Source organism: Cebus imitator, unplaced genomic scaffold (assembly GCF_001604975.1).
Source record: "Cebus imitator isolate Cc_AM_T3 unplaced genomic scaffold, Cebus_imitator-1.0 Scaffold122, whole genome shotgun sequence".
Taxonomy (NCBI): domain Eukaryota; kingdom Metazoa; phylum Chordata; class Mammalia; order Primates; family Cebidae; genus Cebus; species Cebus imitator.
The window spans coordinates 2,017,518-2,029,220 of NW_016107437.1; the positions used below are offsets into that span (position 1 = coordinate 2,017,518).

General features: G+C 49.9%; 1 protein-coding gene across 1 annotated transcript; it reads right to left on the reverse strand.

Annotated features, from left to right (window-relative positions):
- Nucleotides 1-1,300: 1,300 nt before the first annotated feature.
- LOC108312175 (protamine-2-like) lies at nt 1,301-2,059 on the reverse strand. The gene is made up of 2 exons (XM_017539979.2): nt 1,682-2,059; nt 1,301-1,526 (listed from the first exon to the last, which is right to left on the reverse strand). Exons 1-2 carry the CDS (start codon nt 1,953-1,955, stop codon nt 1,486-1,488), a joined length of 315 nt encoding a protein of 104 aa, XP_017395468.1. The 5' UTR covers nt 1,956-2,059; the 3' UTR covers nt 1,301-1,485.
- Between the last annotated feature and the right edge of the window lie 9,644 nt (nt 2,060-11,703).

Consider the following 11,703-nt stretch of genomic DNA (forward strand, 5'->3'; position numbering starts at 1 on the left):
AGAGACAGGGTTTCATCATGTTGTCCAGGATGGTCTCGATCTCTTGACCTTGTGATCCGCCCACCTCAGCCTCCCAAAGTGCTGGGATTACAGGCATGAGCCACTGTGCCCGGCCAACTTTTTTTTTTTCATACATTGAAATGAGTCTTTTGTAAATGGCAGTGGTATTTTTTTAATTTAAATTTTTTCAGGCTGGACATGGCGGCTCATGCCTGTAATTCTAGCACTTTGGGAGGCGAGGCAGGTGAATCATCTGAGGTCAGGAGTTAGAGACCAGCCTGGCCAACATTGTGAAACCCTTGCTTTACTAAAAATACCAAAAATATATTTTTTAGCTCCTCCAGCTACTCAGGAGGTTACGCAGGAGAATCACTTGAACCCAGGAGGTGGAGTTTGCAGTGAGCCAAGATGTGCCACTGCACTCCAGCCAGGGTAACAAGAGCAAAACCCCATCTCAAAAAAAAAAGTTTTTTTTTCGGAAAGTCATTTCTTCATAAAGATTGGTCATTTCTGAGCACCAGGAATCCATTTTCCAACATAGAGGTTGGATCATGCCAATTTTCTTCCCCCAGTCCTGTGGTTGGCTAAATGCCTCTCCAAAATGCCCACGTCCTAATCCTAGAATTTGTGATGTGAGATGGGGAAGTTATCCTGGTTTGTCCAGAAAGTCTCACAAGGGTCCTTGATTTCAGACAGGAGGTGGGAGTGATGCACCCACAAGCCAAGGAGAGCAGGCAGCAAGAATCGGATTCTCCCTGAGCCTCCAGAGGCCTCAGTCAGCCCAGGCCTCACGTAGCCAGAGTAATCTGCTCCTTGCCTTTTGCCCCCTCTGTGCTAACTGAGTTGTTGCTGGAGCATGCCAGACCTGCTTCCCACCTTGAAGCCATTGCGGGCACTGCTCCTCTGCCCCCACCGTTTACACTTCTAACCACCCAACATTCAAGATAAGCTATGGCACACAGTAGGTCTTTTAAATATGGCTACAAGATGCCTTGATATCTTTGTGACTTAATTAGGGCTTGATCTGTTCTAACGAGTTTCTCCTTTCATGGGGCAGGATTAGGCTCTTCACTGGACGGGGATTAAGACAGAATAATGTGGCCTTTGACAGCATGGAAAGATGCATGATGGACAGGACAGCATCACCCCCAGGCACAGTAACGCTCTCCTAGGCGCCCTAAGAGCGTTACAGCTCCCGCCCTACCCGCCCTCGAAGAAGGGCTGCAGAGAAGCCTCTATCCACCCTGGGTGAGAGGGAAGCCAGGTTTATGCAGTTTGTGCAAAGGAGACCCCAATAGGCCAGCGAGTATCTTGTCAAGCTTTATTGGGCAGGTGACTTGGGCATATTTCACTCAGATCTTGTGAGCTTCTCAGCAGCAATTCAGGGCTTGAGCATTTGATGTAGGGGTGTTGTTATGGCCTCACTTGGTGTTTCTTGGGCAGGTGACTTTTAACTTCCAGGAGGGGGCGAGGGGCCCAGGAAGCTTAGTACCTTCTGCATCTTCTCCTCCTCCTGGATCTGCTACCTTTGGGGAAAGAAAGATCTGGTTGAGGGGGGGCACCTAGGGACTCTGGGTGGGGACGGGGGTCAGGGAGCTGAAGCCTCTGCCAGGTGGGGTGGGTCCCAGCCTCCCTCCTGTGCCTGGGGTGGTCAGGGGCATGAAGGGGGGCATGGGCAGACCTCTGCGATACCGCCTCCGGTATCGGCAGCAACGTCTTCTGCGCCTTCTGCAGGAGCGACGCCGTCTTCTGTGAATCCGGTACAGCCGTCTGCGAGAGCAGCGCCTGCGCCTGTAGCGATAGCAGACTCGGTGGCTCCTCCCATAGGCCTCGACGCCTTCTGGGCTCAGCCCCTGCTCTTCTTGGGCATTACGTCCTTGCTCCTGCCCGTTCACCAGCTGCCTGTACTCCTCGTGTGGGCGTTCGCTCGGGCTCCTCAAGCGGCATCGGACCATGGTGTTGGGAGATCCGGTGGCTCCTGGGCTGAGGCTGCAGTGGGCCCTGGGGTGGGGGAGGAGGGCTGAGGCCTGCCCACCTGCCCTTGGTGTTAGTGTTGGTCTGGTCTGTGAGGCTCCCAGGGAGCTTGTATATAAAGGGGGGCCCTACTATGACTCTGTGACCCCGCCCTGTCCCCGCCCTTCCCAGCCTCCTCTGTGAGGGCAGCATGGGCTGGGGGTCACAGCTAGCAGGGCTCTGGCACCCAAGCTGCAGGGCTAGAAGGATGAGAGACCCCCTTGCCTTGCCTGTAAAGTACGTCCCCTGTCTCTTGTAGCGGGTGCGATCATACAGATGGCTGGCGTTTTATTGTCTAATCCAAGCTCTCATTGCCCCAAGCCGGTGGGAATGCACACTGTCACTTGCAAGTGTCCTCACCTCTTTGGTGTTGTGCTGTGTTCCACCATGTGGAAGGGACTTCCGTGCTGGCTCCGCACGCAGCTTACTGTTGAGATGGCGGCAGCAGCAAACAGTTCCCTAGCAGCTCCTATGTGCCAAGCATTGATTCGTTTATATCCCATACATTCACTCATTTTGTCTCTCTCTCTATCTTTTTGTTTTGAGACAGTATCTGTCACCCAGGCTGGAGTGCAGTGGCACAGTTGTGGCTTGCTGCAGCCTCTACCCCCTGGGCTCAGATGATCCTCCCACCTCAGCCTCCTGAGTAGCTGGGACTATAGGTGTGTGCTGCCACTCCCTGCTAATTGTTGTATTTTTTGTAGAGATGGGGTCTCACCATGTTGCCCTGGCTGGTCTCAAACTCCTGGCCTCAAGTGAGCCCCCCATGTTGGCCTCCCAGAGTGCTGGGATTAGAGGTGTGAGCTGCCACCCCTGGGCATTCCTCACTCGTACTGTCCCCATTTTCTATGGGACAAACAGGCATAAAGAGATTGAGTTGCTCAAGACCACTCTGCTGAGAAGCACAGGCTGGGCCAGCATTCAGAGACAGCCTGGCTCTACTCGTACCCTTGGCTCTCTGCCTACGCCCAGCGGAGGGGATGTTCCCCTCTCCTCCTCTCACATACGCATCTTCTCTCCTCCCACTCAGCCTTGCCAGAGCTTCTCATTGAACTTGGATGATCCCATTAAAGTCCAGGATCAGAATCACAGAAACTGCAAAACCAGTTTCCCTTTCATGGAGGGCAGGGAGAATGTGGGAATGTGGCAGACTGGCAAAATTCAGGACGTGAAGATGCAGAGATCATCCCAGATGATCTTGGTTGGCCCAGTGCATTCACAAGGGCCCTGAGAAGAGAGAAGAGGGAGGCAGGAGGCTCACAGGAGGAGAAATTGGAAGAAGCCATGCTGCTGTCTTTGAAGATGAAGGGAGAGGCTGTGAGCTATAGGGTCCAGCCCTATAGGTTTCTGTGAGCCCCTCCCTGTTGGTGCAGAGACGAGAGACTGTAGAGATAAGACACAGACACAGAGATAGAGAAAAGAGAGTGTGGGCTCAGGGGTCCACTGCCAACCACAGCGTGGGGACCTGCAGTGGCCCCGAGTGCCAGGACACTCTGACTTTTATTGAGTACAATGCAGGGGGCAGGGAAGGTAGGGTGAGGTAATGGTGGTCGGTGATAGGGTCAGGTAAATCACATGTCTTGAAGATAGGGGGCCCAAGACTTTCAAGTAGCCGAGGGGAGGAGAAAGCCAATGAGTCAGTGCTCTTCGCATATTTGCCAGAAATATCAAGGACACTAAGATTATGTTACTATTATTAATTCTTATCTTTTAAGAAAAAGAGAAACCAGATGCAGAAGCAGGGTGGGAGAGTAGACACGGAGCATGACCACCGAAGCACAGCATCACATAGAGACAGTTAAGCCCCTGGATGTCTGCGGGAATCCCTGACAGCCGTCAGGCCTTGCCACAAGAGCTTGGAAGAGTGGAGTTTTCTCCTAACTCCCCCAGGAAGAAGACGTCTCGGCCGTTCTGGACATTTCCTTCCCTAGCTGGCTAAATAGCAGGCGCTTTCCCAGCGCTGGCACTGCCGAACAGCTGAGGTGCCCTCCAACAGCCCTATGCGGACGTCACAGAGGGCTTAGAGCATCTTGCCTTAGGATCACTTTGTTCACGATGTCACCTCAGTTCCATGCTTCATAACCCGATAGTCATTAGTAAAATTAAAGGTTATATTGAGTATATATCTTTATGATTATAAATGAGTAACTATAAGATTACGTATTATTAAATAAAGGAATAACTAGGTGCCTAAATTACTAATTCATTTCTAAATCGATATTTATATTGGAACAGGCTGAGGCTTCAGATCCTTGCCACAGCACTTGCAGCATTTCCCCGCTGCAATGAGCTAACGCAGGCAGCCTCTCGGGGATGGACAGGGAAATGGGTTATCCTCCCCTTGTGCATCCAGGAGGAACACAGCCCTGCTGATTCCTTGATTTTAGCCCCGTGAGACCTGTTTCAGAATTCTGACTGCAGACCTGTAAGTTAACATATTTGTGTTGTTTAAAGCTACAAAACTTGTGGCAATCTGTCATGGTAGCATTAGGAAACAAAGACAGAGGGCTTAATCTTCAGATCCTTGCAGGAGGTGACGGGTGATATTGCCATGCCTGCGGTGTTTCTGTGCTGCCTCTCTTTGAGGATAAGAAGGTCCTTTAGAGTGGCCCTCAAGCTCCCTGAGGGCATATGTTAAAAATATGAATGCTAGGGCCTTACCCTACATCCTGTTAAGTCAAATCTCCATGGCCAGAGCTTGCTGATGAAAATAGGAAGGAGCTGGTGTGCTGGCTCACACCTGTAAGGCCGAGGTGGGAGGACCACTTGAGCCCAGGAGTTCGAGACCAGCCTGGGCAACATAGTGAGGCCCCCGTCTACAAAAAGGAAAGAAATTAGCCTGGGTGTGGTGGCATGTGCCTGTAGTCCCTGCTACTCAGGAGGCTGTGTGGGGGAGGATCGCTTGAGCCCAGGAGGTCGAGGCTGCAGTGAGCACGTTCACACCACTGCACTCCAGGGTCTGCCTGTCCAGCCAAGCTGCTGTCATGGCCTGACTGTGTTATGGAGAGCCATTGCTGCAGTGATCAGGGTTATGGTGGTGGCAGGGCTAGCACTGAACTCTGATGTGCTCCAGGCACTCAGGAGGCCAGGAGGCTGAAGTAGGGGAATCACTTGAGCCCCGGAGGTTGAGGCTGCAGTGAACTGTGTTTGCATCACTGCACTCTAGCCTGGGTGACAGAGAGAGACCCTGTCTCAAAAAAAAAAAAAAAGGAAGTGATGTGTGCAGAATGCTAGGCACACAGTTGGTGCCCCACAAACAAAAGTCATACTGTGACATTTCTGAGGTGCTTGGTGTACCCCGTCACTTCAGGGAACTGGGTCTCAGAACCTCTGGTCCCTGCCGAAGTGCTCTGGGCGTTGCTCTACCATCATGAAATGACTGTGAGCCAGGGTCGTGTCAAGGAATCAGAGAGGGTGGGCTTTCTTAGGCTGAGAGTGAGCCAAGTAGACCGATGTCCTCTAGGATTGCTTGTGTCTGAGTGGCTGCCTCACTTCTCATCCCTCCCCCCATCTCACTGGGGTCTTAAACTCTCTTGCCTTGGAAATTTTAGTGTAGGTAGTGTATTATACACAACTTGAGTGGGGACTTAGGTTCGACCAGACGGACACGTTAACCTTTGTTTCCTCAAGTGAGCATAACGTTGTGAAACCTGCCCCAAAGAGTAAAGAAACCAGTGGTTAACAAAATGTTTGGGTTTGCAGGATGGTAGATAAGAAATTTCCTTAATGGCACTTGACTAAATGAAGTTCAGCTACCTGTACGCGTTATCGCTGTGGCCGGTAATGAGGAATAAACAGTTCTGTGACTGGCTTAATCTATTTAATTTGTAAACTAAGAGTTCATTTATGGAAATTTCAGCTTTGGGCTAAAATAAACCCCAGGTGGGCAGCTAGGGGACAGGTCAGATAAGGGGAGCTGAATTCCAGCTGGACAATGTTTAACCGGGACCCCAGGGATGGAGGGAACCCAGATTTGTAGCATTTGCTAATTTCTGTAAATTTCCATGGTCCATTTCAAGCTGCCAGGATAAAGTCACTGAGCAGAGTGGGAAAATGTACATAGTGGGTCCTCGAACTTGGTTGCCACAACCCCACTGGGTAGGGATCTGTGAAGAGGGGGTTTGGGAGGCAGGTCCTGGTTGTGACTGGGGGAGGCAAGTTTTGATTGTGACTTGAGGCAGGTTTTGGTTGTGACTTGGGCAGGTTTTGGTTGTGACTTGTTGGTACAAGAGTTTGGAACAAAACCCAGTATGATAACTCTTACTGTCTCATGTCCCCCCCACCCACATCCTTCCCCGTCGCTTGCCCAGGCCCTCTCCCCATCTGCTCATCCTGAGCCCTCTTCCCCACTGAGCCTCCCCTCTCAAGGACAAGGAGACAAGAGTGGGATGACTTTTTAACATTTATTGACAGGCGGCATTGTTCCTTAACAGGCTCCTGTTTTCATTGCATGGTGGCATTTTCAAGATGTGGCAAGAGGGTCTTGAAGTTTGGTAAAATTCTCAGGCAGGAGTTTGGTGGACTTGCTATTTTGTGCAATTATGTGCAGTTAGTATCTTCTACACCTCAGTCTGTACCTGCGGCGGCAGCACCCTGGTGAGACCAAGAAAGGTGGTGAGAGGAAGCTTGGGCCCCAGAGCTCCCAGCCCCAGCCCACCCTCAGCTGGGCTCACTTACTCCTGGCTCTCCGGCTCCGGCACCGCCTCCTTCGTCTGCGACATCTTCGTCTTTGGCGGTAGCATCTGCTCCGGCTCCGGCTGCGGCAGCATCTGTACCTGGCCATGGTGCAGGATGGGCTTGGCCTGGACGCACAGAGCAGGGCACCACCTTGGCTGAGCCAGCCAACCTGTGAGCAGGTGGAACTCCGTGGGCTGTGAGTCAGGGCCTGGCCCTGTGGCCTTTTATAGATGCCGGGGGGCCCTTGGGCATTGTGAGGGCAAAGGGGCTGGGACCTCACAGACCATGGCCAGGCGGCCTGCATCATGTCCATATATGGGCATGTGAGGGTCAGGCGGGGCCCTGAGTGAGGGGGCTACCTATGTCACGGCCAGGGAGACACAAGATGACTCCTCTATGGGAGCAATCATCTAGTTATTCAATTAACAAAATATTACTGTCCGTATTTTGGCCTATTGCATGCCAGATTTTGGTTTAGGCCCTGGTATATAGTGATAAAAAAGACAGACATGCCCTTTCCTAGTAGGCTTTTATTATTATTATTATTATTTTATTTATTTATTTTTTGAGACAGAGTCTCGCTTTGTCACCCAGGCTGGAGTGCAGTGGCACAGTCTTGGTTCACTGCAACCTCTGCCTCCTGGGTTCAAGTGGCTCTCCAGCCTTAGCCCCCCAAGTAGCTGGGACTATAGGTGCATACCACCACACCCAGCTAATTGTTTTTTTAGTAGAGATGGGGTTTCACCCTGTTGGACAGGCTTAGCCTTGAACTGCTGACCTCAAATGGTCTGCCCACCTCGGCCCCCCAGAGTGCTGGAATTACAGGCATGAGCCGCCGTGCCTGGCTACCATTATTATTATTTTTTTGTAGGGATGGGATCTCTCTTTGTTGCCCAGGCTGGTCGCAAACTCCTGGCCTCAAGCAAACCTCTTGGCTCTGACTCCCAAAGCAGTGGGATTACAGGTGTGAGGCACCACACCCTTCCCCTAATAGACTTTATCATCTAACTATAGAAGGCATGAACGAAATCGCCCCAAAGAATAATTGCAATAGTGGTAAATGCTGAGAAAGGGACACCTCAGGTTCCTGAGGACAAGTGCTGGAGAGCCTTACCTCAGGGGAGGCCCTAGGGAGAGCCCCAAAGGGGTGCTGGTGAAGTGAGCCCTAAAGGGTGCCAGAGTAAGAGGAGGGAGGAGCACCTGGGAAGAAGGAGCTGCTCCTGCAAATGTCCTGAGGCAGCGCAGAGTGTGCGGTTCTGTTTCTATGGAGGGTCTGGCATCGGGGGGTCCATAAGAGACAGAAACTGATCAGGGTGACCAGGGTGGGTGGAACATGGAGCAGCTGTGCCATGGGTGCGGGGCTTCCTTCTGGGCTGATGCTTTGGAACTTGGCAGAGGCAGTGGTTACACAACATTGTAACTGTACTAAATGCCACTGAATTACACACTTCATTTTTTTATGAATGAATGAATGAATGACAGGGTCTCGCTCTGTTGCCCAGGCTGGAGTGCAGTCGTACAACGTCAGCTCACTACAATGTCTGCCTTCTGCTTCAAGTGATTCTCCTGCCTCAGCCTCCCGAGTAGCTGGGATTACAGGCATGTGCCACTATGCCCAGCTAATTTTTATATTTTTAGTAGAGATGGGGTTTCACCACGTTGGTCAGGCTGGTCTCGAACCCCTGACCTCAAGAGGTCCTCTTGCCTCGGCCTCCCAAAGTGCTGGGATTACAGGCATGAGCCACCATGCCTGGCCTTGAATTACACACTTTAAATGATGAGTTTTATCTTATGTGACTTTCAGCTCAATTTCAGCTTTTTGCAAAAGCACACTGCTCCTTGGAGTAAAGCAGAGCTCCTAGAAAGAAGGGGCTGGTAAATACCAGGTAAACTGTTAGTACTCTCTGCCCCAAAGGGGATGGAGCCCACCCCCTCCCCCAGCAAGGTGGGGAAACCATGAATTTGAAGCTAAAGTCTATTACTAAGATGAATACACTAGCACAGAGTAGGTTAGCAGTAATTTTTCATTGATTGCCTTGGGTCTAGATTGATGTAAAATTGTTACTCCCAATCCTCTAACACTGGATACTGTTTTTTTAGTTGGAGTTTCCCTCTTGTTGCCCAGGCTGGAGTGTGATGGCACCATCTTGGCTCACTGCAACCTCCGTCTCCCAGGTTCAAGTGATTCTTCTGCCTCAGCCTCCTGAGTAGCTGGAATTACAGGCATGTGCCACCTTACCTGGCTAATTTTCTATTTTTAGTAGAGACGGGGTTTCATCATGTTGGCCAGGCCAATCTCGAGCTCCTGACCTCAAGCCGCCTGCCCACCTCAGCCTCCCAAAGTGCTGGGATTACAGACGTGAGCCACCATACCCAGCCCAGGGTGGATGTCAAACTTTGACATCTCAGGTTTTTCCAAGACCTTGTGTGTTACCCTCTCTCTACGAAAGAGACAAAATTAGCTGGAATGGTGGCACTCTCCTGTAAACCCAGCTGCTCAGGAGGCTGAGGCGGGAGACTCACTTGCTGGGATTATAGGTGTGAGCCACTTTGTCCAGCCACAGAGATTAGTTCTAAATTCTGGGAAGAAGACGTCCTGCTAGGCAGTAGGACATTTTGGCCTCATCTGGGGTCTTGACGCCTTCAGTGGCCATCTGAAATTTTGGGTTTGTTTGTCACTGCAGCTGGCTGTCACTCTGATACAGTACTTGCCACTCACTGATTTTGTTTTTATGATTTGTGTCCCCAAGTGGGATGAAAGTTTAATGAGAACAGGGACTTTCTTTTGTTCACTGTGGCAATGCTAATACTGAGAATAACCTGAACTAAAAGGAACTGAAGTATTTGTTGAATGAGTATGTGAATGGCAAATGGATGCTTTGTATGACAAGATTCTTTTCTTGGCTTTTTCCAAATCTAAAATTGTGTTATCATGATTTTTAAAATGACAGTTAGCCTCTCCCTGCCAGCTTCCCTGCTTCTGTTGAGTATGGTCCCTGGCCAGAAATGATACCAATCACCAAGACTCCTGACAGCTAAATACATGCTGAGTCTCAGAAGGGGATGTCCATTACTGTTCCCTGAGGTCCCAGTTGGGCAGCCACATGACTTGTCCCTCTCCCAACCCCCACATCTGTGATGTCACAGTGACCTCCCACCACCACCCTGTTGAAGGAGAGACTCGCCTAAGGAGGAAGGCAGGGGTGGGGATATGTGCCCCCTTCTGCCTCTGGGAGGGGTGAATGCAAGCAGTTCATTCCGAGAATAATGAGAAGATAATTTGGCAGTAAGATGACAGTGTTTAAATGTGCCATCATGCCTACAATTCCATAATCGGTGATTTATCCCAAAGAAAATCTCCTATGTGTTCATAGATGTGTGAGATGGAGGCTGTTCATTAAAGCATTGTTTGTAGGGGAACATTAGAAATAGCTTAAAGTTCATCTTAAGGAAATGGTAAATCACTTATTTCATCCCTGTTGTAGAAGAGCTCACAGGCATTCAGAACCCTGGAGAGTGATGTGGACTTTTATGGAAGGAAATCCGTGCTATATGGAAAGTGAGTGAGTTGCTAAAATGTAGGGTGTCATCCTATGTTTGTAAAAAGTTTAGAAATAAACGCTCACAGGCCGGGCGCGGTGGCTCAAGCCTGTAATCCCAGCACTTTGGGAGGCCGAGGCGGGTGGATCACGAGGTCAAGAGATCAAGACCATCCTGGTCAACATGGTGAAACCCCGTCTCTACTAAAAAATTACAAAAACATTAGCTGGGCATGGTGGTGCGTGCCTGTAATCCCAGCTACTCAGGAGGCTGAGGCAGGAGAATTGCCTGAACCCAGGAGGCAGAGGTTGCGGTGAGCCGAGATCGCGCCATTGCACTCCAGCCTGGGTAACAAGAGTGAAACTCCGTCTCAAAAAAAAAAATAAAAAATAAAAAATAAAATAAACGCTCACACAGAGGAAAATGTCTACAATGTGATACAGTGATCTGACAGTGGGAGGTAGAATAATGGAAGGCTTCACTTTCTACTTTATCCATTTCTGTATTTTGTGGGGGATTTTTCACTGGAAGGGTAAAGACATGTTGTTAAATGTTGAGTGAGTTATTTCCATGAACAGAAAGAAAAAAAATGCCTCTAATCCTAGCACTTTAGGAGACTGAGGTGGGTGGATCGCTTGAGCCAAGATTCAAAACTAGCTTGGGCAACGTAGTGAAATCCCGTCTCTGTAAAATTAGCTGGCTGTGGTGCTGTGCACCTGTAGTTCCAGCTGCGCTGGTGGGAGGATCACCTGAGCCCAAGGAGGTTGAGGCTGGAGTGAGTCATCATCCCGCCACTGCATTCCAGCCTGGGCAACAGAGTAAGACCCTGTCTCAAAAAAAAAAAAAAAGAAAAGAAAAGAATAATAATACCCATTACCATTTCTAATCACTTACTGTATGCCATGATTCTGTTTAATTCTGAGGCTATTTTTTTTCTTTAATAAGCTTTTTCTGGCTGGGTGCAGTGGCTCACACCTGTAATCCTAGCACTTTGGGAGGCTGAGGCAGGTGGATCACTTGAGGTCAGGAGTTCAAGACCAGCCTGGGATTATAGGCATGTGCCACCATGCCCAGCTAATTTTTGTATTTTTAGTAGAGATGGGAGTTTCACCATGTTGACCAGGCTGGTCTTGAACTCCTGACTGAGGCAAGAGGATTGGTTGAATATGGGAGGCTGACACTGCAGTGAACCATGATCGTGCCACTGCACTCCAGGCTGGGTGACAGATAGAGATCCTGCCCCCACCACCAAAACAAACAAGCAAACAACAAACAACCAAACTTACCCAGATACCCTTCCAGCGATTCATTTATTTTTTGAATGCCCTCTATGCTGGGCACTATTTTAAACACCATGAACAAAACAAAGATCCCTGCCCTTGTGGAGTTACATTCAAGTACAGGAGATGAGCAAACAATAAGAATGACAGATGATACTGATGATACAGATGATACAGATAAATGATACTGTAT